At 44.2% G+C, this 27,048-nt stretch overlaps 2 protein-coding genes across 5 annotated transcripts in view; one reads left to right on the top strand and one right to left on the bottom strand.

Moving 5' to 3' along the window:
- Nucleotides 1–185: 185 nt before the first annotated feature.
- Nucleotides 186–6,251, bottom strand: TNNC1 (troponin C1, slow skeletal and cardiac type). The gene is made up of 6 exons (XM_079317330.1): nt 6,168–6,251; nt 2,853–2,883; nt 2,430–2,576; nt 1,169–1,283; nt 933–1,069; nt 186–359 (listed from the first exon to the last, which is right to left on the bottom strand). The coding sequence occupies exons 1-6, from the start codon at nt 6,189–6,191 to the stop codon at nt 328–330; spliced, it is 486 nt and encodes a 161-aa protein (XP_079173456.1). The 5' UTR covers nt 6,192–6,251; the 3' UTR covers nt 186–327.
- A 5,023-nt stretch (nt 6,252–11,274) lies between these two features.
- The window catches only part of NISCH (nischarin), a 29,124-nt gene continuing 13,350 nt past the window's right edge, over nt 11,275–27,048 (top strand). For all 4 annotated transcript variants that reach the window (XM_079316833.1, XM_079316832.1, XM_079316834.1 and 1 more), the window contains exons 1-8: nt 11,275–11,495; nt 16,769–16,852; nt 17,524–17,706; nt 20,982–21,030; nt 22,649–22,812; nt 24,164–24,259; nt 25,865–25,960; nt 26,235–26,393. In XM_079316833.1, the coding sequence (XP_079172959.1) occupies nt 11,409–11,495; nt 16,769–16,852; nt 17,524–17,706; nt 20,982–21,030; nt 22,649–22,812; nt 24,164–24,259; nt 25,865–25,960; nt 26,235–26,393 (918 nt within the window). In that variant the 5' untranslated portion in view covers nt 11,275–11,408. The remainder of the gene's footprint in view (nt 11,496–16,768; nt 16,853–17,523; nt 17,707–20,981; nt 21,031–22,648; nt 22,813–24,163; nt 24,260–25,864; nt 25,961–26,234; nt 26,394–27,048) is intronic.

The raw sequence follows: 27,048 nt of genomic DNA, 5'->3' as shown, positions 1-27,048 counted from the left end.
CACCAGGCACCCACAGCCCTGTTGGATGGATTTTGCCATTGGGCTGGCAGCAGAATTCCTGCTTGGAGGCTTAAAGCTCCAGCTGTGATGGCACCTTGCCAGAAGTAGCCCCCAGCAGTGGTTTCATGGATCAGGAGTACACAGTGGGGTGAAGCTGTCACTGAAGGAAGGAGCAGCTGAGGCACTGGGTATTAACAGGTTTTATTTCTCCCTGGCCACCCTTTTCAGCACTCAGTCTTCATGCTGGTAGCCAGGGGACTTAGTCAAGGAGATGAGATGCAGAGCTGGAGGGTTTAGGAGATTCAAGCTGTCCATCTGGCCTCAGATTTATTCAACCCCCTTCATAAACTCCAGGAACTCTGCCAAGGGGAAGACATTGGAGACAAGAGGTGTGAGGTGAGACCCAAGTGCCCTCAAGCTGCCAAGTGTGCTCTTGGCAGCTTCTCCCTGCCCTGTCTCCTTTTCCAGCCCCAGGATGTGCGAGAGCCCGAGGGGGGGATGGCGACTGCTCCTCCTTGTGACTCCTGCTGGAAATGTCACTGCAGCCCCCAGCTGCCACCAGAACACTGGGGGTGAGTGCCAGGGGGGACACGGCCTCTGACTCAGTTCAGAAATGATCTGGGGGTTGTTTTGCCAGCTTCACATTCAAAGGCAGAGCCCCTCAGAAATGATGCTTGTGTTAAGGGGGCAGGAGGGGCTGGTGAAAGGGGGCAGTGCTTCAGTGCAGCAAGGGGACAGTTCAGGCAGCCCCAGGCCCTTGCTCCCATTTCACAGGCATAAGAAACCCCCCAGTCCCTGTGCACACGTGCTCCTGCCAGATGCACTGCCCTGCACGAGCTCCTGTTTACATGAGGAGACAACCAAGGCCATGGGGGCTGCCCAGGGGGTGACCAAGAGCTTGTGACCAAACCACATGCAAGAAAGAGTCCTACCATCATAGTCAATCCTGCCATCGTTGTTTTTATCCCCATCTCTCATCAGCTCCTCTATGTCATCCTCGGTGATGGTCTCTCCTGTGGCCTGCAGCATGATCTTCAGCTCCTCCAGGTCGATGTAGCCATCAGCATTTCTGTGCCAGGGCAGGAGAGCTCAGCACCAGGCAGGGGAGGGGGAGCTGGGCTGAATGCACCCCTCCCACCACCCACCACACTGAGCTCCTGGCTCTTACTTATCAAACATCCTGAACAGGTCTGAGAGCTCCTCTTCGGTTTTGCCTTTGCTGTCATCTTTCATACAGCGGACCATCATAACCAGGAACTCATCAAAGTCCACAGTGCCACTGCCTGTGGGAGGAATGGACACTCTGGGACCAGCTGGGCAGCACCAGGACCCTGGCTGAGTTCCACACTTCCCTGTGAGCAGCTCCAGATTGGCCACCCAGGTTCCCTGCACAGCCACATTCATTCAGAACCTCAAAACCTTCAGGGGGGCTGTTAAACCCATTATTGTTGGAGTGAAAAACTGACTGCCATCAGACAGTGTCTCTGCAAGTCAAACTGAAGAATATACAAGGTCTGATGTCTCAGTGTCTTCTCACACTGGGCTTGAAAAAGGCAGGAAAGGGGAGCCCAGCTGGAGCTACTGGGGATGGACAGGCAGTGACAATGACACTTCCCCTCAGCAACCAAGGGCCAAAAGTCAGGAGAGCAGTCCTGAGTCACCTCAGGTGCTGAAATAAGTGACTGAGGCCCTTCTCTGACCTTGTAAGTGAATTTTTACCCTTCACAGCCATTTTGCCTTGGCAAAAGTCCTGGAAGAATGGAAACTCCAAAGAATGGAAATTCCTGCTGTGGAAATTCCTGCTACGGAGATACCTGTCCATCTCATTTGGGCATTAACATTGAAAGCTCCAGAAGGCAGGTGTTCATGCAGTGTGGTTTTGCACCTACAGTATAGTAGTGCTGTTTTCAATGACTCAGATGCTTTCCTTTTTTACCTGATTTTTAACTGCTTTTTTATTTTCCAGTTACTAAGTGTGGTATTTCTGCCCAAATGCCCACAGTGGATCTCATTATGTGTGATCACCAGTAGAGAGTTAATCAGTATTGACAGTTAGTTATGTGGGTGTGTACACTAGAGCAGTGAAAGACTTTCCTGATGACAGAATCCTCTAAGAGGCATTTCTAAAATGGCAGTTCCTACATTCAGCCTATATTTTGTTTTTTAAAAGGATCTCTACAATTTCACAGTACTCCCCAAAAACAGTTCAAGCAGTCTGATCATTGTAGGAATAAAAATTTCTGTAGTTTCTCTTTGTCTAGAAACTCCCTAAAGGAACTATGCTAAGATCTGTTGGTGTTTAGTGTCCCTTGAAATCCCAGCAGGTTGCACCCCACAGCTGGGACTGTCCCCAGCACTGCACAGATGGCCCCCACACCCCCAGATGTGGGGATGATGCTTGGAAAGTGGAAGAAACCCAAACTTCTCACCATCTTCATCCACCTCATCTATCATCTCCTGCAGCTCTTCAGGGGTGGGGTTCTGCCCCAGCATCCTCATCACCTTCCCCAGCTCCTTGGTGCTGATGCATCCATCCTCTGCCCCCAGCACGAAGATGTCAAAGGCAGCCTTGAACTCTGCAGAGACAGGGGAGATGTCAGGGGGTCCTGCCCTGCACCTCCAGCCTGCAGGCAGGGGCTCATCCCAGGCACAGCCTCCCCTGACTGCAGCCCAGCAGTGCCCAGGCATGGGCACCCAGGCACACCACAGAAATGCTGGTGGGTCAGAAGCCCTGGCTCATGCCCTGCCAGGCTGCCCAAAGCATTTTCTGGGGTGTTATTGCTGAGGCAGGCAGGGCTGCTGGCTGGGGAGCTCCACTTTAGGCTGTGGTGCCAGGCTGAAGATGCACCTACCATTTTTCTGCTCTTCTGTCAGCTGCTCAACCTGTGAGGAAAACACAGACATTTTAATTTTATTTTAATTTTGTCAGCAGCACTAACTGCTAAAAGGACATGTTATTAGTTCAGCAGCCTTTGCCAGGGTGAACTAAACCTCACAGGAAGAAACCTCATGGACCAGGGAATGTACAGCCAGGGGGGTTTGACACCACAAGTTTTTGTAGAAGAGATTCTTCCCCTTAAAAAAATTATTCACATCTCCTTTGAAGCAAACAACTTCTCTAGAGTAGTAGATGGTAATACATGGCAGACACAGCCTTTGTACAAGCAGGAAAGACCACTGGGAAATAAATATGCCTCTGTCAACCATTTGGGGAGAGAGGTTTCATTGCAGGATGGCTGCACTGCTGAGGGCTGCTTGCATGTGGGCCAATGCCAGATCAGAGATGAGACAGGCTTGAGAATTCCCTGAGGAGGGAGAGGTAGACAAGACTATCCCTGGTAGTTGTTTTTCAGCCCTAGATTCAGGAAGCTCCTTACCTATCCAGAGCTTAACTGCTCTGCTTCCATCTGAGCCAGTGTTATTATAAAGGTGTCTGGCTCTGAAGGGAGCTGCTATTCCCTTTAGGCTCTTTTGGGAATCTCTCTGAAGAAATGGTCTGTGGAGCCAACAGGCATTAGCTGACACGGGCTGCCAGACTGTCCCCAAAGTCTAATTCAACCCCCACAGACCATCAGTGGGAGCTAATTAGACAGCATGAATTAATGAAAATAATCAATCAGGAGAGCAAAAGGGAATCAATCAGTCTGTGCCACACCTGTTTAAGTGCATTTCTCTCTTTGGCTTCATTCCAGGCACTCCTTAGCTGAACTTGCTGCCCCCACCACCAGGTCCAACTGCCCCTTTGGTAGCATCCATGAAAACATCAGCTTTTCCTTCCTGTGCTGGCCAACAACCCCTAGACCCAGCCAGGCAGGACCCCGTGCCTGCCCTGTCTGACCCCACTAAGGTCTCCTTGTGCCACCTCCAGCAAGTGTCCCCAACACCCATCCCTGCTGGTCTGGGGCAGAGCCAACCCAGGCTTGTGGCACTTTGAGCCAAAGCTGATCCTTTTGCCTGAAGGGCAGTGGTTTTGCAGAAGCCAGCTGGTTCTCCCTGCTTGCAGCAAGAATAAATTACTTTTCCTTAGTGGGACAGAGGCTGTGGGAAGCAGGCAGAGTGTTTTATCCCACTGCCCATGCTCCAGGAGGTGAGGATGCTCAGAAAGCACTAAGGATGGCTGCAGGGTTTTTCTCCAGTGCTGGAGGAACCCAAGCCCAGCGTGTCTGTGGTGCTGCTGAAGGCAGGCAGGCAGTGCTGTCCCTCTGCAGACACTGTTTGGGCAGGGCAAGGGCAGCCACCACCGCGGTGGCCACAGCCATGCCCTGCTCTGTAACTCGACACTCCTGCAGCAGTCGCTATTTATAAGCCTGCTGAGAGAGGTGCTGGAGATAAAGATGAGCTCCCCGATTGTTCCCAGGCTTTGGAATTTATCCTTGCAGCCCTTTATCTGGACACTTGTCCCTGGCACTGTTCTAGAGCCTAAAAATATTCCCAAAATAGTTTTGTGTTTGCACAGCCTTATCGAGGCATGAGTGGGTAAGGGGAAAATCCATTGGGTTCTCTGGCTGCACGTAGGGGATTTGGCATAAATGTGATATTAATATATGCTATCAACACAGAAAATGTAAAACTATTCCCTTTTGAAGCCTCCTTGAATACTGAATGATAGACGTGTATATAAATTAAAGGCATTTTTGCTATAGAGTAACATTTTTGTCACAGAGATGTCTCCTGAGCTATTCATAGTTCACTCTGGGCATAGCTGCTGTTTGCTGCCTTATTCCTCCTTTCCCTCCACTTCATTCCAGGAACTGGAACAGTTTTTCTAACTGCAGTGTGGGAAGGCAAGCTCTAAGCTCACTGCAGCAGCCATGGTAATGCCAAATCTGCTGTATTTTGCTTTTATCAGCTCTTCTCTACATCCCATGGTTCCAGGGGAAACTGAAGTTCTTAATTTCTTTTTTTCACAGGTTAATGTTTTCTTACAGTCTAAATTGTGGGGAATGGACCCACAAAAGAGCTGTTTGTCTCAGCTGTGCCTGGCTTGGACTTGTTTTGCCTCTGTAAAGGTGTTGGCAGTTAATGCCCAGGACTCAAACCCCACATTTACCTAATTAATGGGCAACAAGGAAAGCCTGTGCCTTGAGTCACAGAGAACATATTCAATTTAAAACCTTAATTAGAAAGGCCTGGATTTTCTTTGATTTTACAGGTTCCCTTTTTCTCCTCTCTGAAGGTGTTGGTTGGGGGACTCAGCCTTTCCTGAACCTTTTTACACTATCAGGATCACTAGAGGGGTCCCATTTCCTGAGGTTCAAAGCTGACCAAAGGACAGGGGATGTGTGAGCATTGGGGTTCTTTTCCTTAATTTTTTTTTCTTCAATTACCTACCAAAGTATTCCTTCCCTCTAAAAGCCTTGGAATTAAAATAAGACTTGTATGACACATTTTTTGTGCTCATGCTTGAAATCAAACTTGATCAGCTGTATATTTAAGAGGGGAAAAGCACTAAAAAGCTCTTATTGTAAATCCAGTTATGGATGCAATAGCAATCCACACAATTCAGAATCTATTTTCATCCTTATTCCACTCACACATCTTTGTCTGACTATGCTACAGAATAATGCAGAGTTCTTATTACAGACCAAATAGTTGGGGTTTACACAGGGAATGCAGCGTGCAGCTGTGGAAGTTAAAATAGCCTAAGGATGCTCCACGTTCCCCAGGGCATAGCTCACATTCTGGATTCTGCACAGAGCAGGAGCAGCAAAGCAGAGGAGGAGTTTGGAAATAACTGAGAAAAAACAATTTTTTTTTAAGTCCTCTAAAAAAAATATTCAGCTAAGGATGGGGGGAACATAGTAATGGCAGAGTTGTAAAAAACAGAAAGAAGAGGGTGAGTTTTACCCATACAAATGATGTTTGTTTCCTGGGAAATCCTCCTCTGCTTTGCCTGGGCTAAAACCAAGGATGGGGTTTTATTGAGATTTACAGCTTCACCTAGGAGCCATCTCCCTGCTTTACAGCGGGGAATCAGGGGGTCACTGTGACTAATTTAACAGCAGGCTGAGCGTTTCACATTTGTAAGAGGAGTGTGAAACTGCGTCCCGGATGGGGATAGTGTCTACAATTATTCCTCATTTCCATCCCTGTGGCAGCTTGGGGGCATCCCCGGAGCCGTGTCGGAGCCGCCCCATCCCCGTCCCCACCGAGCCCGGGGCACTCACCGCCGCCTTGTAGATGTCATCCATGGCTGGGCTGGCGCGGTGGCTGCGCTGCCCGGGCTGGGCTCATATAGGGGCTGCAGGGCCAGCCCACGGCGCCCCGCATGCCCGGCCTCCCAGGAATGCCGGCTCCGTGCCTGCCCGTGGGGACCGGCCCGGCCCGGCCCGGCACGGCACGGCACGGCACGGCACGGCACGGCACGGCACGGCACGGCACGGCACGGCACGGCGCGGCACGGCACGGCAGCCGGACACTCCTCGTGATTCTGCCCCGCTCCCAGCCCGACCCGCCCGGTGGATGCGCTGCGGTTCTGGCTGTCCTGGCTGCCACCGTGTCCCCTCCGCCTCCGCTGTCCCCCTGCGAGCTGCGGGACACGGATCGTGCCGGTGTTGGTATCACACAGCAAAGGCAGGTGTCCCAAAATATATCCCTGTCCAGCAGTGTCGGGAAAATTAACCACAAACATCAAAGGTTTATGTCCAAAAAGGAGACAGAGAGTCCTTTTTGCTCTATTTGAATAAAGGGAGAGCCCATGGGGCATTCCCCTGGGGTGTCTCAAATTTTTGGAGGACACAGCCTCCCTTTTTATCCTATTTTCCCGGCCACTTTTCCTTCCCTCTTTCCCCATGGGCTGAGGTACTTGAGAGGCACAGACTTCCCAGAACACCTGACACCTCTAATGTATAACCCTCCCTTTAAATTTTTAATTCTTATACCATTCATGGTTTTTCCCCGTTGCTTCTTTCATCTTCCAATATCCAATTTCATTTATCAGCAAACCTACAGTTTGTTTGTAAAGGCAAATATCTTTTCCCATTCATCAATCAATGGAATCCATCCCATCGTTTCTTTTATCTCTCATCCGCCAGCAGATCTACAGGTTGTTTGTAAAGACAAATGTGACATTTCTCTGAGCAGCAAATGTCCCCCGGGGCAATGGGAACAGGGCGTGTCAGGGTTCCTTGTCCCCTCTGCTGGCTGTCCCCGTATCCATAGGGCACTTGCATCCACGGAGCATGGGGGCAACGTGAAGTTCCAGTGCCACAGAGAAAAGTGTGGAGACAGATGGAGCTTTGCCCCAGTCTTCTGTTTTCAGCCAGGACTGAAAAATATGAGGATCCGCTGTCAAAATGGGGGTATAAACTCTGATTCCAGGGATAATTCTTGGTGCTTTAGGAAACAGTGATTCACTTCACCCAGCCAGCAAGCTGACCTGTCCCCACTGCAAATAGCTGAAATCCACACTCTTGGATTTACTGTGGATTTATCATGGATTTACCCTGCCATGGTGGAGAGCAAAACACACCAAAGGCTTCCACGTGATGAGCAGTTTTCTCAGTGCAGTGTCTTAACACACAACAAACAGAGACAAACCTCTCAGTTTAATGATTCAGGACTCCCATTTGTGACCAGAGGGCTCTGACACCTCACCTCCAGCTGCTTCATTTAAGAATTAGTTTGCCATACTGAAAATATAATTAATGCAACTGTTAGTTTTCATCCTTTCTAAAAATCCCCCCTTAAGAGGAATCACGCTGCAGTCCCTATGGAATGTCCAAGCCAAAGCAGCATGAAGCAGGGAGCCAGGTGGTGTCAGCACAAAGTGGGGATGCAGGTGAGCACAAAGCCATCCCCACATCAAATCCTCCTAGGTTTTGAAAGATTAACACACTGCAGAACCTGATAGGAACTGTGGTCCCACCCTCTGGCCTTGATTTGTCCAGGCTCCAGCCCAGCCCTGCCTGCAACAAAAAGGAAAATTCTTACATTTAAGGAATTGATTTTTGAAGCAGTTAGTCTTCCTGCTTTGAATGTAATTAATATTTTGGTTGCCTTTAGCACATGAAAGTCAGAAAAAGTGGCAGAGGGAAGTAGTTATTTGTTAAAGGGCATTGGAGCCTTAGGCACAGGTTAGGATGGGAGACTTGCCGTCCCCAGAGCCAAACCATCCCCAAAAACCTCCTCAACAGCCCCAGAGAGACCTTCCCAAGGAAGTGCTGTCCTGAGGCAGCCGCAGCCCCTGCTGCTTCTCCCCCTTGGGATTCACTGCAGAGACAGGGGGGTGGCAGGTGGCAGCTCTGGCACTGCCAGGCACCAGGGCAGGGCTGAGGAAGCACTCCTGGCCCTGTCTCTCCACCCTGGAAAATGATGGCTCTGAGTCACCCTGAAAACAGCCCCTGGGATGCATCAGAATATATTTAAGGTCACTGCAGCACAGGAGGGGGGACTAACATTGCCTTTAAATGGTCTGCTGGAGAGAGCTGGGTTGAAATTCAGCTTGGGATGTGGAGGAAGGGGTGCTTGAGGGCTTAGAGAGGGGAAATTTGGGCCACTGCACCCTACACACCAACATGGGAAAGATGCAGTTCTGCAAACATCTGATGTGAGCAAACAGAGCTGAGCCCAGAGGGAAGGGTGAAATCCCATCTGGCAGCAGGAGGTGATGTTCCTCCTGGGGAAGGAGGCACAGGTGAGTGGCACCATGCCAACCCTGCCTCCCTGCCAGCTGCCTGGAGACAAAGCTTCCAGCATCCCCTGCCTCTCCCGAGTCGTTTGCTTACAAAAGGATTGGGAATTCGGTTTTGTGGGGAAACCCAGAGCCTCTGCCATGCAAAACACAGGGAGGGGCTACTGCAGGGATGGGGTGTTCTGAGGGAACCACCCTCTCCTGCTGCTTCCTTTGCCTCCTCACATGAGCCCCATGGCACAGGGAGTGTGGCTATCTATAGCCTGAGGGGGGCTGCCAGCACAGTCTGGGCATGGCTGGTGACACATGGGCTGTCACTGGGCTCAGGTACAGCCTGTTAGCTCCAGCTCCAGTTGCAGCCTGACATGCTGTCCCACTTGTCAGTCACTCCAAGCTATCATGATTACTGTGAAGCTTTACTCAGCTTTTTTCCTCCAGAACTTCATTTCCAAGTAGATGTAACCCACTGTAAAACTAGCAGAGGCGTTCTTGGGGTCAAATATAAGGCAATAAAAGGCAGAAGCCCAACTAAGTTGCAATTTTGTTTGAGATCAGGGATGTTTGCAGGGCTCCTTGGGCTGTGTCACGGCTCCAAACTGCAGCAAAATGCTCCAGCATCCCCCTTCCCTGCCTTTGGCACCTGGCCCTGAGAGAGTCCTGACCCAGCAACAGCAAAATTATTTAATTTATTGCTTCCTAAGCCCTACTGGGAACGTTCTAGCTGAGGCAGGTCCCATTTTCCCCCTTCCCCAGGCACATTGCTCCTGTCATTTCCTCTTCTCTGTGAGCCAGAGCAGGACTGTCACAGCAGGAGCCACTGCTGTGCCTGCATCAGGAGCTGCTGGAGGAGGAGATGGGCACTGATCAAACCCGACAGCCACTCCAGGGCTGCAAATTGTTATTTAATTAAGGAGACAGGACATTCAGAGGAAACTTAATTAAAGTTGCTCTCCAAACCCACTTATTATCTCATGAAGAGGCTGAGCTCAGCAGCAGTTCCTGATGCTGGGACAGCATCAGAAAATCCCTGTTGGGCTGCCTGTACTCTCTGTCTTGTGTCCTTGTACACATCCTTCTTCAGCTACATCCTGACCAAGGGGAAACATTTTCCAGTGAAAAAAAAAAAAAACCCAAAATGTGTTTTTCCAGTTCTGTTTGCAGAGGTGTGTTTGCTCATCTGCCACCACAGTCTTGGTGGCATCTCTGAGTCACCAGCATTGCCCTTGCAGCTCCACACATCCAGCCAGGGCATTTTCACTTCTGTTGTAATTGATGGCATCATACTGAGCTAATTGCAACCTCTGAAAGGTAGCACAAGGAAGGGCAGAGAGATGTTGCTTTCATTTTTGCTGGAAGACACTTTTTAACAAAATCTCAATTTGACAGTCCAAAACTTAATCCCTTTGTGTGTAATGTAGCACAGAGTATATTTCAAAGTCCTGATGGATGCTTGATGCATCCTTCTGCCAAAACATAATCTTTCTAGATAACCTCTCAATTTTAATACACTCAGATACTTCTAAAGAAATTAATTATATCCTCTATCCTGCAATTTTCTCTTCCTGGAGTGAACACTGAGCCTGTCAAAAAAGGTTATCATAGTATGACTCCCTCTCAGGGCAACTCAGGTTCAACTCAGGTAAAAGGTTGAGGAGGGTTTGCTTGCCATCTTGTAGATTCTCCACTTCTGTTACAAATTCCTGGCAAGATCCTTTAGTGTGCAGTGCACAGGCTTGAAACCCTTCCCCATGCTCTGTGGGACAGTGGAAGTAAAGTCCATGCTGTCAGTAAATCACCCCAGATAACACCCTGAGCTCACTCTGGGCTCATTCCTGAGGTCTGGCCCATCAGCCCAGCTCCTCAGCTGTTTTTGGGGTGGTACCAGGCAGCTCAGTCACAGAACCATTGTGGTGGCACCTCAGCCCTGTGTGACACTGTCCAATCCTCCAGCATCCCTTGATGGCCACAGATGTGCACCAGCAGCCCTCAGAGTTCTGCACCCCAGGGATTGCACCCCACTGGATTGTACTGGATTGGGCTGGGTTGGATTCATTGAATTGCATTGTGTGGCACTGTATTGAATTGGACTGCCTTAGAATGGATTCTATTTTATTAGATTCCATTGGATTGAATTGGGCTGGATTCTAATCTATTGGGTTCCATTGGATTGCATTAGATTGGATTCTATTCCATTGGATTCCATTGAATTGAATTGTTTTGGATGCTATTCTATTGGATTCCATTGGATTGCACTGGATTGAATTCTATTCCATTGGATTGGATTCCATTGGATTGGATTCCATTGGATTGAATTGTACTGGATTCTATTCCATTGGATTCCACTGGATTGCACTGGATTGCATGCTATGCCATTGGATTGGATTCTATTCAGTGAATTCCATTGGATTCTATTGGGTTGCACTCTATTCCATCGGGTTGGATTCTATTCCATCGGATTCCATGGCACCACAACGCCCCCAGGCACACCGAGCGCGCATGCGCGGTCAGACCTCCAAAACCCCGCCCCTTCGGCCCTCGCCCCGCCCCGCCAGCCACAGGCTCCGCCCCCGCCCCTCGCCCCGCCCCTCGCGCCGGGCCCCGCCCCCTGGTGCCCATAAAGCCGCGCGGGCGGAGCGCGCCGCGCCCTGACGGGGTCGAGCCAAGATGGCGGCGGCGGCGGCGCGGAGCGGGCGGGCGGCGGGTGCGGGCGGCGGCGGCGGCCGCGGGGGAGCCGTGACGGCCTGAGCGGCTGCGCCCCGGCACTTCTCCCGGCGACATGGAGGCGGCGGCGGGAGGCGAGGATGGCGAGGAGCCCCCGCGGGAAGTCCGAGTGCTGGGCTCCGAGCTGGTGGAGACGTACACGGTGCGCGGCGGGGAGGCCGTGCGGGGATGGGAGCGGCTGAGGCCGCGCTCGGTGCCGCTGCCTGGCCGCAGTGCCCGGCCGGGGCTGTGCCCACAATGAGCGACGTGTTCGGCTTCAGTTTGCTCGGGGCTTCGGGGCAGGAGCCGCGTGGGAGCGGGGCTGAGCCGGGGAAAGCTCCGCGGGCAGGTGCCGTGTTCTTGCCCCTATACATCTCTGTGTGTGCGTATGTTTATGGGAGATCGCTATCGAGTAAACAGAGCTTTCAAAGCTGGGCTCAGCAAAGCAGGAAATCTTTCCTTCGCCTGGAAGTATAATTAAAAAAAATCCTCTGATCTTATTTCCAGAGGAAATCAGATGATTTAGGATAGGCAGTTTGTCTTTTACCACACCAAAAAAAAAATTGCCAGCGGTGCTTTCATCTGGGGAAGAAATGAAGCTTTTGATATATAACTTGTTTTTAATCTGGTCGCATTCTACCAAGAGTTAATTGGTCTGTTTTTCAGGAAGAAGCTCATCCTAGAACAAACCTCAGTAAAATTGCAGACAGAAGATGTCTCGAGCACACCACCCATTAGTTATATAACAAAAAAATGTTTTCTCCTTCTGCCTTATTTTAGTGTGATTTCAAAGACTTTTTTCGGTAGAATGCACATGGATGACATCAGGCTTCCTGCTGTGTGAAAGAAAAGGGAGAGGCGAGCAGTGGTTTAGACAGGCAGTATTTGGAAAGTTGTGTGATGGAGACAAGCAGTACTTCATGCTCCTGCCTCTGTAAAGGTATCCAGGGAAAACACAGCAGCAGGAGATGGTTTCTGAGTTGTTAAGAGGACAGAGCTTTACACAGCTGTGGCACATGAAGAGCCTAACTCCTTCCCAGGTGGTGACCCTTGAAACATGATTGTGGCAATGACTTTCGGGTGGTGAGTTGCCATACTTAGAGGCAAAAACTGTGGGGCATTTGATGAAGGAGTTGGCTACAAGCTTGAAATGACCTTTTGGGAGGTGCCTGAGCTCATTTTCTCAGTTGCATGATGTGTATTCTCAGAAATGGTGCCACTGCTGTTGAGGTGTTGGGATGTGGTTCAACCAGAGGCACAGTGAGACCTGTGGCTTGGGGGCTGGAACCTTCCATGTCAGGTGTGAACCAACTCTGCAGTGCTGGTGGTGAGAATTTCTGTCAGTATTATGCAATACCTGAGAATGAAAAAATCAGGTGCATTCAGTTGACAAAATGTCAGTGTCATCTGCACCCTTATCCCTCTGGAAGTTGTGGTGCAGAGGTGAAACAGGAGGTCCTTTGCTGCTTCAGCCTGCTGTGCTAGGGCCACCCTTTGGTAATACCGTTAATGTTCTAGATTGAGCTGAGTTCAGGTAACTCTGCAGGTGGTGTTCATCTGATCAGCTGATAGTTGAGAATAACATTTTAAGCTGCTGCAGCTAAGCCCAAGGAAGCTTATTTTTTCAAGACCAGATTTCTTTCTTTAGTGGTTATGGAAATACCATGCTACTTTAATGCCATTTTTCTTGAGAGCTTTAGAAGTAGAGTGTATGAAAGACAAGATTTACCAGTATTTGGTCCCAATTTGATTACCTTGCTGCATTTTTGGAGGCACGTTGGCATTAAGCTTGGCTGTGTGTAAACCTCCTGAAGCTGTTAGCAGGATTCCAAGGCTGCTGTCAGTTTTTATGAGACAAGCCCAAACCATTAGAAATGTGGGAATGGATCAAAATGAAAGCAGAAGTTTTGCAAAATTCATAATGGAGTGAAAAGTTTTTGAAAAAAATAGCATGTGTTTATTTTTCCTAAGTAGTTTAGTGCTTAAGGACATGACAAAGACCTGCATGAGGACAGAGGGTGCTAAAAGGTGTAAAAGTCAAATTTGGTAAAGGTAAGAAAGGAAATAGAGCTGTAGCAAGCTGCATCTTCATCCATTACTATGTGGTCAGGTGGCAGTGATCCTATTTGCATCTTTTTTTTTAGAAGAGTTTTTTTCTTGTGGCATATGAGCTTCGTATTGTACTCTGTATTTTAGAGCTCAGTCTCAGTAGAAGGGGACTGTAGTGACATTTGGCAGTTGTGACATTAGGTTCTGTAGAATATATCAGCTCTGTGTAATGTACTTTCAAAAACTTGATTCTTGTTGGAGTTTTTACCATGAAAGGCAAAGTATGGATAAATCCAGGAGGAAAAAATTCTGCACTGATATATTTCCTGTTGGGTTAGTAAAGTATGAGCATTCCTACAGGGTGTTTCTCCTGGGTGTGCTGGTCCAGCTGGTGCTGACTGAAGACTGGTTTGGAGTAGAAAGCCTCAAGGCTGTCAGTGCTTCATTTGTTTGACCTAAAATTGCCTTCCTGCTTTTCCTGTCTTTTAAACATAAATACTAATTTTGATATTTAAGGAAAATAGAATGGGTGTAAACTGTCTGACTACTTGATGAGGCAGGGAGGTGGAGATGTGGCTGCATCACTGCTCTGGAATTTGGGAGCTACTGGCTCTAGTCACTCCTGTGTCCCAGGCTTCCTGTGGAGAGCTCTGTCATTTAAGTGTTGGGTTGTTTTTCTTTTTACAGTACTGAAGCATGTGCAGTGGGATGAGACACACTGTAGAAATGCAAGTTCTCCATGTAGAGCGAGGTGGGCAGGTTTTTGTATTGTGTATAGGAAATGAACAAAAAGCAGTCTGGAATATCTGTTGTTCATTTAATAGATGGTTTAAAAATGGTTAGTAGGTCTTTCACCCCTCAGTATTTAGGAAGATGAAGGGATGCTGTTTGATGTGGCCTCTTTACTGCAAAGAACTTGCAGTGGCTTGCTAGAAAATAAAGAAAATGTACTGCACTGCAAATATGCCAAACACTTTACAAAGTAGAAGGTTACCAGAAAAACTGCTTTATAGAAAGATAGACAAAACTTTTTATATAGAAGGATTTGGTAGAGACAGGTGGGGGAGGAAATCCTGTGAACATGAAGTGTTTTGTCTTTTAGCTCAGTAGAAGTGCAATTTGTGGTGTAAGGATGGGTGGGGATTTCACATGGTGTATTTATTTATGTCTGCAGGAAAGTGCAGTGTGAGGATGTCATCGTTTATCCCTGTATTCCTTTAGCACTTGTGTGACAAGCAGCCCTTGGAGAACCTTAAATTAAGCTGTCAGCCTTGTCATATTAGTGCACTCAAAATTTGTTGGTGATGAACTTAAGCTCCTAAAACAGTGAGGTATCTAAGGGGATTTTTTGCTTTAAAATTGTTTGTTTCTATATTAAGACAAGCCTTAATGTGCACATCAGCATATTGCATTTACATATTTACTCTTCAAGATAATGGCAGCTTGTGGATTGATGTGGAATCAGCTGCTGTCTCTGTATATTGATGCTGTTTGTGGGGTGAATATGTGCTGCCTGCTCTGGCTGCCTTCTGGGTGGGAAGTGCTATGGCTTTGTAAAGACTTAACTTAAGGAATGGTATCAGTGCATTCTAACATTTTAACAGGTACTTTCCCAACCAGACTGCCCATTTCACTGGTTGCTGTGTTTCTAGAAGTGGCCAGTGCTTGCCATTTCAGCAAAAGGATATTAAACCTTTATTACAAATTTACTCTGTGTTTTTTACAGAGAGGAGGGGTTTCTTTGCTCACCTGGTGAGTTATCAGTTGGGATATGTGAAGTTACTGAGTTTTCAGTGTGTAATCTGAAGTTTCATGCCTTGTGTACTCAATGTGCATTATATTTAGATGTGCTGCTTGCTCTGCCACAGTTTAGCCCAGTCAGCTTTTCAAATGAACTGGTATTTTTATTATGGCTTATAAATGTAGTACTTCTTCAAAGTTTAGTTTCTTTGAGTCTTTCCTTGCTTTCCTCAGGGTTATTCCTCAGAGTCACTCAGAGGTGCTTCTGAATGCTGGTGTTATTTCTGTTCTGGTTTGTCAGCAGTGCACAGTGATTAGTCCTAATCTACTGTTTCCCAACACAACATGAAAGCAGGCACAGGCCTTAATTGAGTCCATAATTCTGTGTGGGCATCCTTGTGTGCTTTCAGTGCTTATCCCAGCACTGATGTGTCACCCACTGCATGCACCAGTCAGGCATCTTGATTTGTTCCTCTCTAGGGCTTGGCTTTTGTTCAGTGAGCCAGTGTCAGATGCTTACAAAACTAAAACTGGCATGAATTATAGTTCATCTTCTAAAATGCAGGTGGTATTCTATTTAATGTTTGACATCGTGCTGCTCTGTTCTTGAAGCAAGTGAAAACTGGTCTTTTATGTAACAGATTGAAACTGTTGATGCTTTTTTTTTTCTCAAGTGGGTTTAGCAACTAGATGTGTATCATCCTCATAGCAGTGATGAGTCAGCTCTGGCTGATCTGTGGTAGTAAGCAAGTTCTTAACTGTATTAAATGCTTTCAGGATTTGATTACAAGTTGGTGTTTTCCCCAAAGAGTATAGTTGGATTGGATAATACAGTTTATTTAATTTGTTGTATTCAAATAGCTGTGGACTGGTTTCGCAGAGCCTTGTTTGTTTTCTGTTTGTGTTTTGTCTTGTATCTTTCAAATGTCTTTGGAACAGCTTGTTTCTGACATGTCTAAAGGTAGGCTGAGTTTTGTGCAAAACCAGTACTATTCAATCCAGAAAGTCGCCTAGAATGAAAATCTTTGTTTGGTGCGTGCATGGCTAAAAATACTTAGTTTTGTATTGGGAGATGCTGGATTGCTTTAGATATTTGTAGTCATGCTTTGGGCACTGTAACTGCAGGAAGATTTATTGTGTGCTTTAACTTAAAAGGAATAAAATAGCATCCACCCAAACTAAGTATTAGTTCAGTTTTCTCAAGGGTTAAGCTCCATATTTCTGCTGAAGTGACAGCAGGATGCTTACCAAGTTCCTCTGCCCATTGTGGAACTTGGTAGATGGAAGAAGGGATGCTGCTGTCTCAGGCTTGTGGCTAGCTGTGAATACCAATTTCAGTTAGCAGAAACTTTCACAAAAAGAAGTGTCTTAGAGCCCTTGGTTATTAACCTTCAGGTTGCAAAAATGAAAGCCATTGCTTTACACTGAGGCATCTGCATGTTCTTCTTGTGGAGCAGCCTCATGAGTGAGATCAGGCATCCCACATCAGCAAAGTCACCTCAGAGCTGGGGTTAGCATTTCCTTAGCTCTGATCCTTGCAGAATGTAGACCCACCTTACAGTGCTCCATCAGCCAGCAGGTCTCCCAGTTATCTTCTCTTTAAGGAAAATATTTTGCAGTGTCCTTACTTGAATTTTGTCCTTTCAGGTGTACATTATTCAGGTCAGTGTTGGCAATCATCAGTGGACAGTCAAACATCGTTACAGTGATTTCCATGACCTGCATGAAAAGGTAAGAATATTAAAATAGTGACCTTGGTCTCTTACAAAGTGTACAGTTCTTGTAGTTCTGTTTTATAGAATGGTTTACACATCCCATCTGAACTGCAGGCTAGTCCTTTTTGTGAGAACATTTTAATAGCTCCTGTTAAAGTCCCTTTTTGTACTGGGGGAGCTTGACCTGGACAGTTTTAACCTTGGGTGGGAGCTGTGTCAGAGAGGAGAGTTCAGGCTGAAGTCATTGAACCTTTTGCTAAGAAGGATTTTTATGGTCAGCTGATTTGGTGGCCAAAGTCTCCTCAGAGTGGATGATAAAAATGTTCTTCAAGTAGCATGGGATAGTTACCAACCAGTGCAAAACAAACAAAAATGAGGAAAAGTCTACTTTATTTGAGAGCATTCTGCTTTCTCAGAAATGCACCGGTTATTTTGGTTTTTTATCACATTTTTTACATTCTACCCTGGTACTGAGTGATTCTTTGAGCAGACACTGCTATTAAACTCTGATTATTCTATGACAAAATGTTCCTTCTGAAAATACCTAATACTTTGAAGGCAGTAGCTGAATTTACTGGAGTAATTTTATTTTTGGATCTTCCCAGGCAACATGTGCTTAATATGTTCCATTGCATCTTTTGTGCAAGTACAGATGGTCAGGTATTAACTCTGGTCTTTGTCTTTCAGCTTGTTTCAGAGAAGAAAATAGATAAAAATCTGTTACCTCCAAAGAAGATCATTGGAAAAAATTCCAAAAGCCTTGTGGAGAAAAGACAAAAGGAACTGGAGATCTACCTGCAAACTCTGCTGCTCAAGTTCCCTGTTACTGCACCAAAAGTTTTGTCACACTTCCTACACTTTCATTTATATGTAAGTTTTGTTTTTAGTGTCTGAATAGAGGCCTGAGTACCTTTCCCCAGTTCTCTGAATTGGAGAGAATTCTGTAGAATCTTCATTAGTTTGCTAAAGTGGTTATTTTTCAACATTTTGCACAATATAACAAAATGTATTTTTAAGATTTTTGACACCATTTTTTATTGCAGTAGACACTGTGCTGGGATGTAGTGTGGGCAGGGACTCTAAGAAGAGAAAATAAGTGCTGGCAGGAGAGTTGGAAGCTGTGAATAAATGTGAGGCTGAATTGGTGAGGCTGAAGTCAAAAGTGCTGGCTCTCAAATGAGTGTTGCATAATGGATCTATACCCTCCCTACTTAGTGGCTAATGGTTGGAGCTGTGGTTCATACTGAAACAGTTTCCAGTAGCCCAAATGAAGAAAAATGATGCTTCTCTGTGGAATCACAATGATGGAGTGGCCTTTGGAGAAACAGCTCCAGCAGACAGAATGTTACTGTAAAGGATACTTGAAGCAAGAAGCAATTACTTGATTTCGTGTTCAGATTGCAATTTGCTCATCTCTTGTGTATAATTAGACTTTTTTTTTTTTTTTTTTTTTGGCAATATGGCATGTTGTAAGGGGGAGAATGAATTTAATAAAGAGGAGAAAAAGCACTGGAGAACTGGATGGGAAGAAGGAGCAGTAACTGCTTTGGGGTGGGATGTTTTGAGAAGGCCCTTCATGGTTTCATAGAACAGCTTCAGAAATTAGTCACAAGTGATCCATTAGGTATCAATTAAGTTTTAGCAACAAAGGAAAACCTAGTTATGTTACATAAACATAATTATCCTGGTGAGACTTCAGAGTTTCTTAGATAAAAACAGTAGGTTTATTCCACAGTGTTGCTACTGCCTTGCAGACTTGAGAGAGAAGCACAGATTTGTAACTATCAAGCCCTCTGAAATGGATTTGTGGTTTTAAATTTATTAATAATGTCTGACATGTAGGGAGAGTTCTGTTCAAATAGACCAAAATTCCAACAATCACCAGCAAATTACATAATTTTTCTGTTCCTGTAAATGACGTCTGTTTCATAAAAGTCTGTGTTGCAACTTCCACATGTTTTTTATGCAGGCAGAAGTTCTTCCTAGCTCCTGACTTATTTCTCATTTGGACTATTTTTTCCTTTTGTAGTGTAATTTTATTTTTTTTTTCATTTCCAAAGAGCTAGCAGTATTTGGGTATGAGTGCTTCCATATTTCTAAACTGCTCTTGGATATTAAGAGCAAAGATGTTGCTTCATCTGCATTTCTTTGCTGTAGGTGGGCCTGACTTAGTTGTAAACTCAATTGTTTTTTGCTTGGAACTTTAGAATGCTTTTAAATATTTACCAAAAAAAGTGTTAATTATTCAGGAGAAAAGCTAAATATTTGCCATAGTAATTCTACTGGAAAAAAATGACCTTTCTGCTGAACTTTGATCTTTTAAAATGTCTTCATTACCAGACAACCCATGTACATACTGGAGCCATTATAATCCCTGATATTGCCTCATTAATTTATGTAAGAAAGTTACAATATTTTTGTCTATTTTTTTGTAGTATTTCCAGTAAAGATTATTTAATTTTATTTCCCAGGTAAATAGAACTAAATGGAGTAGAAATGCCAGCCATAGATACATTAAACTCACTTTGAAGCCTTCAGTTGTTCTTGGCTACAGCCTAGCAGAGAGAAACAGTTGCATGTGACAGCAGTGTAAAACTTTATTGTTACTTTGACATTGTAAAGGATTTCTGCATTGATATGGGGATGCTTATTTTGTTGCAGGGTCTTTGTCATCTTAGAAGATTGTGTTTTTAACTTACACATAGAGGGTTTTGCAGGAAAAGCAAGGAGTACCCACAAAGTGCTGTTCAGAGACACCTACAGACTGTGGACCTCTGTGGGTGTGATGCATTTTAGTAGTTACAGCTGAGACAGAAGTCTCTTGTACATCTGACAGAGGAATAGAGTTCCTTTTTTTTGCTTGCTAGTCACTGAACAGTCTAAGTCATAATCTTATTCCAATTATAAATGTAGAAAAAAAATTTTGGCTCTGTGTCCCAGATGACAAAAGAGATACAGAGTGGAGTTTTCAATTAAGTCTGTGCTTGCCAGATGAGTGTAATTGGCTTATTCAGATGCGAATCAGAATTGTTTGATTTTGTTTGGAATACAGCTTTGAGCTTGTTGTTCTCAAAACTGTGGTGTGGGGGCTTTGTTCATCCTCAGTGAATGGGGTTTCAGTTGCACTAAGAATGTGATGTTCTGAAGCCCTTGCCTCATCAAATGAGCTGAGCTGTCTGCTGCAGATGTCCTGTGGATGTATTCCCTTGTTATGAATCATGAGGTATTTGTCAGCAAAGTAAACTCATGAAATATTCATGTGGTGATGATCCATAATATCTGTTCATACTTTGCAGCTACCTTAAAATGAGATGTTTGTCTAGAGGGAATTTCACCCTCACAAAGTGTTTTACTTTATTCTTCTTGTGGGCCTTTGAAAGGGAACTGTTGGAAATGCTCAAAACTATTTCTGGACTTGCACAGAGCATTTGATTTTTGTGGAGAGAAGTGTGCCTGGGTGGGAAATACTTGTGCTGATCTTTGTGCACCTGCAGATGTAGAAAGTACAAATCCGTGCACTGGGAGTTTCCAGCCTTTCATCCTGTGGCTGTCAGTGGCAGGGATGGAGTTTGTGCACCTGGGTGGGCCCAGGAGGGATCATGAGAAAAGGAGAGGTTTGCATTACTTTGCAGCAAGCATAGGGGAGTTGAAGTCCACTTTTTATTTTTCTTTTTTTTCTGTAGACCTGTTAATCTGAAGCTTTTTCTGTGTTAGTGATATTCTGAGGACGTGTTGAGTGCTTGAAGCATTAGAATAGTTTTAATGTTAAAATTTGAAGAACACTAATAATATTTTCTTCAAAACATGTCTTCCACGTTGGGCTACTGAAGGCTAGTAATAACTTGCTCTGGTTGCTGCTGTACTTTTCTAATGTGTGCAGGATGGGATTATTTAAATATAGTTCATCTGTTTTTCATCTTGGAAGTGAAAATCATGTGAAATAAAATAATTTCAAGTAATTTTTATGAACCATTTTCAAGTTATGAAGAAATCTGTAAAATAGTCACCCTTTATTTCAATTAAATAAAATCAGTCTTCTACCACAGCAAAAAAAGGGATAATTCACTAAAGGTACAAATTAACAAATTGGACCCATAGTCCAAGTATATAGATAATACTTGATTGCAATGCTTTATTGTTTGCAGGAGATCAATGGGATCACTGCTGCATTGGCTGAAGAGCTCTTTCACAAAGGTAAGGAACTTGCATATATTAATCCAGGAATGCTTTTCTCTGTGTTCATGCATTGACATACCTTTGGTATTTTACCTCTAGACAATGAGAGATCTGATCTTCCATATCCAACTCTGATACTTTTTCTCCCCTTCTTTTTGTCTTTTTCTTGCTGCTTGCACTTTAATTCAAGCTGTATTTTGTGAGGAGCTGCAACAGTCTTGCAGCCAGTGTTGGAAACTAGAAATTGGTCAATTTATGTTTTGAAAAGGGCCTCCTGTCTGTGTCCTTGAGGGGTAGGATGTGGCACTGGTGATCAGAGCTTTTGCTAAGCTCTCTGTGTCAATGTGTTTTAGTGTGACCTGTAAAGAAGCTTGGTCTGTGTCAGTGAGTCCTGATAGTCTTTATGTTAGATGTAGGAGATCACTTTATATATCTAAATACTATTCTTCCAGAATTCAGGAAACAGGAGACCTTCTGGTCAGTTAATTTAAGGATGTGCTTTTCTGAGACTGGCAGATGAAAATGAAATGCTCTTACTCTAACTACAACAGCTCCAGCTGCTCCATTACCAGCAGGAGGCATGTGAAAGGATTAATCCCTGCTATTTTGTTTTGAAGGACATGCAAAATGCTGCTGTATAATTCCAGTTGGCTAAGGCATGATAGGCATGATAGGTGAAGCGTGTTTCAGCAATGCCATTTCAGATTCTTCTGACAAAAGGTTACCTTTAGGTGAAGCCTCCTCAGAGTCCATTCAGTGAATTTTGGAATATCTTAAGAAAGCTTGTGAAGAAATATTTGCTGGTTTTCTAGCACCTACAGTCTCACTGATGCAAGAATTGTTGATGTGTCACTGACTGCTCTGTATTAGTGTAATCTTCCAGTAATGTATGTGCAGCTGGACTCCTGGACTTGTTCCCACTGAAGCTGAAAGGAATTTTACTCCTCAGAACTTTTCTGAGAACTCTGCTTATCACAAAAGCTGATGCTTTCTTTTCCATGAAGTCAAATTGGTGTCCCTAAAAGGAAGAAAAATATTCTTTGCACGTGTGTGTTCCAGCTGCTGTAGCCTACATCAAGCTTATGGTGCTTTCAGAGAGGCTTTTATATGCTGCTTCCTGCTGTTCCTGCTGTTAAATTGGATTGTAAAATTATAATTAGATAAGGCATTTTCTGTTCTGGGTGTTTGCTTTGGTACTAGCATGCAGAAAATCCCAATACTTTCCAAAAAACATTTACTACAACTCTGCATTTAGGCAGCATAGCAAGAGATCAGAGGTCTATATTTTAGGTAGCAGGTGCTGTGTTTTCTGAATAGAAAAAAACCTAATTGCTACAAACTTAGTGATATCTCAGAAAAAAATTTATTAACTCTGACATTATGTAAAGGAGCTTTGATTCCAGTCCTGTTGAGACTGAGGGAAATTTGCTATTAGTTGCCTTAGGAACTTCAGTCCTGTATGATGAGTGCCCATTTGAAGACCTGAATTATTTTGGTGTTAAAAAGAAATTATTTTGCCACCTCATTTTCATCTTAGAGTATAAATGACATGTGTATCATTGCATTTTCCATGTACCATTTATTCCTGTGTAACCTTACAGCATTGTGTTTGATCCTAAGCTACTGTGTTTTTCAGGAGAGCAGCTCTTAATGGCTGGAGAAGTCTTCACCATCAGGCCCTTGCAGTTGTATGCTGTCACTCAGCAGCTGCTGCAGGGCAAACCTACCTGTGCTAATGGAGATGCCAAAACAGATCTGGGCCACATTCTGGATTTCACTTGTAGACTCAAGTATCTGAAGGTGAGCTCAGTGTTAAATAGGTGTTTATGCTGCCAACCTTCTAGCCAAGATGTTTGCTGTGTGATGTGATCTTTTCAGCAGTGTCCTTTGTATAGATGCAGCCACAGAATCTTGCTGGGTGCCAGTAGGGATGGTGAATAAATAAATATTGACCACTTCAACCTTGCTTTCTTTTCAGGCATTATGGGTAGGCCAGTGTATATGAGTATATGTGCATCTATATAAACCTTGCCCTTTTTCCCACTGTCTGACTGCATCTGAAAGTTAAAAATAAAACCCTAAAAAGTGCTTCAGTTTCATAGTTGGCCCTGAATTTATAGCTAAAATACCATTTCAGAATAAATGCAAAATGGCCTCAGAACAGATAGTTTTTGTGAGCAGATAATTTGACTTTTTTTTTTTCCTAGGAAATAAGTGAATTAGACTTTCCCTGAGTAATTATTTTAACTCTGCTTGCTATGACTCAAAAACTCATTTTAGCCCCTTTATTGCATGAGGAGCTGCCTTTTAACTGTGTTGTATGTTCAAAGCTGAAATCAAGTGATGGATCAGGGGAAGCAAAGACACAGCTATGCTGGTGTTCCTGGGGCTCCTCAGTTGCCTTTGTCTTCCTCTGTCTGTATAGAATCTTCACAAGGGAGGATTTTCTGGCTGGAGAAGAGCTTATTGTTTAGAAAAATTACCATCTCAGAATTTCTTGCCCTTCTGAATGCTTGTGGGTGGGCACATTCAGAGCTTGTGAGATACATAAAACCAGAGAAAACTCTTAAGAGTTTTCTCTCAAAATTCTATTCACAGCAAACATAAATGAAACCACCTGCTTTTTATGCTGCTGACATGCTCTGAGGCCAGAATCCTATGGCCATCTGGAAATACCAGATGCATTTTTATTCATGTGTATCAGTGTAATGCTTGTTTTCTTCAAACCCAATTTTCATCTTATCAATGCCTTGAATGTCATCCCTTGTAGTGGAATTAAAGACACTGCTGACTTGGAGGGTTCACAGGTTTCAAGGAAGTTGTTTTCAGTGAATGTAACTCAGATTTTCAGATGAGAATGGAGCCTTGGTCAGCCTTGCTTGTGGTACTGCTTTTTGCATGCCCCATGTGCTACAGAATGCAAGCACAAGGTGGCACTTCAAGTTCAGTGCACTTAGCTGGAGCAGCTAGTGTTTGTTTTCCTGAAGAGTTAACCTGCAAGTGTTGTGAATCATTCCTTATTTGAAAAGTGGGTTGGAACTTTGGCTGTCTTTCCAAGCCACTGCCCTTGGGCCATTGCCTGTGTAAGACTGGAATGTGAACAAGTTGGATTGTGTACACTAACTCAGTTCTTTAATGTTTTAAATACCAGGTCACTGGAACAGGGGGACCTTTTGGAACCAGTAACATTCAGGAGCATCTCTTGCCTTTTGATTTGTCTATTTTCAAGTCACTTCATCAAATAGAGGTAGGGCTGTGAGATATTGCTCATAAATCCATAGGTGCTCTGCAAATGCCAGGCCTGCTGCATGTATCTCAGAACTGGTGATTCTCTGCTTTGATTTGCTGCTGGAATTTGAGAATGCATAGTTTAGGAGGACTGTTTTGTTTATGAAAGTGTTTTTTTCACAAGTTTTGTAAATAAGGATACAGCATTTAAATTGGAAGAGTTTGCACTCTGTGTGTTTCCAAAAATAAAAAAATTCCAGTATTCACACAAAACCTATACCTGAGTGCCTTTCCACTGCCTTAAAGAGCTAACAAGTGGTTATAGTAGGATCCCTTACAACAAAGTGGTTTTTATATAGGAAAAAAAAAAATAAAAATGGTAGGGTCAAGTATTTGTGAAAATGTCCTGACATTAAATTTATTTGTGAGGGTGCACTTTTGGGTGTAGTGCTGCTTGCTTGATAATTTTTCATTGCTCTGCTTGCAGTGTAAATATCAGGGTTTCTAGCAGCTTTCAATGGGTATTTTTTAAATAGCTTCTTAACCACTTCAGGTCTTTCCAGAGAGAGAGAATACCCAATTTTGTCACACAGTCCATACTCTGAGCAGTTTTGGTGGATGCTATGCTTTTTCTAGTACATGAGTGCTATTATCTCATTGATATGAGACAGTTGTTGGTTGAGAACTGGAGTATATTTCTGAATTCAGTGATTTATTGTCATTCTCATGTGGTTAGAAAACTACAATGGGCTGTAGAGTGAGAGTCCAACACAGCAGAGAGGATATTGCAGAATTGCATAAATTTTTCCCTATTCTGTGAGCATGAATGTGAGGAAAAAAGATTTTAGATCTTGAAGTCTTGAAATTGTGTGTTCTTGAAAAGCTTTGGATTGACTGGCCCCAGATGAACACTTTCATCCCAAAGTGAACACTGTCCAAAAGTTAACAGTGGTAATCTGGGAAGAATTTTTTCAAGAATTGGAGGCACTCTGTCAGTTCAGTGTGGTTTCCCTGATACACCTGCAAATGTGCCAGCTCTCATGGCTGCACAAGGTGTGTGACTGTCTGTAGAAAAGGGCCTGGACAGACACTGTAGCAGATTTTCAGTACTGTTTCAAACTGAGCTACAGAAAGAGACTTTGTAATCTTAAACTTAGATGACTACAGGGTTAACTTTTTAGATTAGTCTCCTCACTTTTTAGGCATTTCTTTTTTTGCTATTATGAAAATGACATCTGATCATCTGCTACCCAAATGAATGTGTCTGCAGGTAGATTCATAGCTTGAGATACCTCTTTGTTTGGCAACAGTAAAATGCTGTGACCTATTAAATCACCTGAGTAGTTCACCTTGATTATATAGGACAGGTGGAAAGTCAGTGGAGAAGCTTTGTTCAAATATGTGTTTGAGTTTCACTTTTTTGTGGTTATATCTCTAATTTCTTGCTTTAGCTTTGCCAAATGTCAGTATTACTGACCTGGGAATCTCAGGAGATTCTAAGGGAGTGCTGTAACTACTTTGCAGATGGCTGTAGAATCTGCTATTGAAGCTTTTAACTGCCTCTTTTGTGTCTCATTTGTCTGTCCTAACATTTCTGACTTTGTAATGTGATTTTTTAAATTAGATCAGTCATTGTGGAGGAAAGCTTATCAAAGGGCTGACTTCATCCAAGCATGCTCTGGCCACACTGAGCGTTCGATTTTCAGCAACATCAATGAAGGTAAGAGCAAGTTCCTGCTTCTGGTGAGTGTTCACATGCAAACCAACGATGGGGAAATACCCTTTTGGAGTCCATGGAGATTTCTGTGCTGCCTATTGCAGGTTCTGTTTTTAAAACCATGGAACTCTAAGAGATTTCTAACCTTACAGAATCTCAGGTTTCAGTGAATGAAGTGTTTGGATGTGTCACTTCTTACTGAGATTGCTGGGATAGTTTCCAAAACAAGCTTTCCTTGAAGACGCAAACCAAATATTGGTGTCCTTCTCTTAAATAGGAAATCCTGGTGCCTGAGGCCTCTGAGTTTGATCAGTGGGAGCCAGAGGATGCACTGGACAATTCAAATTGTCCAGTGACAGCAATTATCCCAACCTGGAGAACTTTAACAACCTTGGATATGAGTCACAATAGCATCTCTGAAATTGATGACTCAGTGGTAAGAAATATTTTGAATTCATGGAAAAAGTTTAACTGTGGCACATTATACACAGCAAGGGTTTTGGATTTGCTCTATTGCTTTTTCTGGAGAATTTTCAGTTGCACTTTATGTTGGTTATCTACCCAAGTTAATGCTTAGGAGATCTGCTCTATAAGAGCTTAATTTCCTTTGCTAAAGGAGAATAGTTTTGTCATTTTGTGTTCTGTAGGCAACATTTCCATGAATTCTCACTTTTTGAAGCATGGTTTTACTGTTTGCCTTGGCTGCAGAAGCCAATTCGATTTTTTTTTTTAAAGAAAAAACACCTCATGGCTGAACTTTAGAGTTGTTATCAAGGCTGAAGCTTCCTGCATATTTAAAAACCTATAACTTGCTGGCAGTTTTTTTGACATCAAAACAATATGAAAGCATGGAAACAGAGTTTGGGGTATTTTGACAGTACTTTTGATTTTTTTTATAAACCAGATATCAAGAAAAAATTAACATTCATCACAAGAACATGGTAAAATATGAACACAGCTTTTTTACTTGAGCTGCTTTTGTGAAGCAGGAAGTAGTTACATGTGTAGCTCAAACAGACATCATAGTCTTGGAGCATAATTATCTTGTCCCATGATTTTCTGTGATGGATGCTTCAGGTCTGTGTGCAGGT

This window comes from Erithacus rubecula (assembly GCF_903797595.1).
Source record: "Erithacus rubecula genome assembly, chromosome: 13".
Lineage (NCBI taxonomy): Eukaryota > Metazoa > Chordata > Aves > Passeriformes > Muscicapidae > Erithacus > Erithacus rubecula.
Note: the sequence above shows the minus strand (reverse complement) of the source record. Positions and strands in the feature narration are given on the sequence as shown.

Coding starts and splice junctions, on each gene's coding strand:
- TNNC1 (XM_079317330.1), bottom strand. CDS start 6,191: ATGGATGACATCTACAAGGCGGCG. Junction 2,577..2,852: donor GACAGAAGAGCAGAAAAATG/GTAGGTGCATCT, acceptor CTGTCTCTGCAG/AGTTCAAGGCTGCCTTTGAC. Junction 1,284..2,429: donor AGATGAGGTGGATGAAGATG/GTGAGAAGTTTG, acceptor TTCCTCCCACAG/GCAGTGGCACTGTGGACTTT.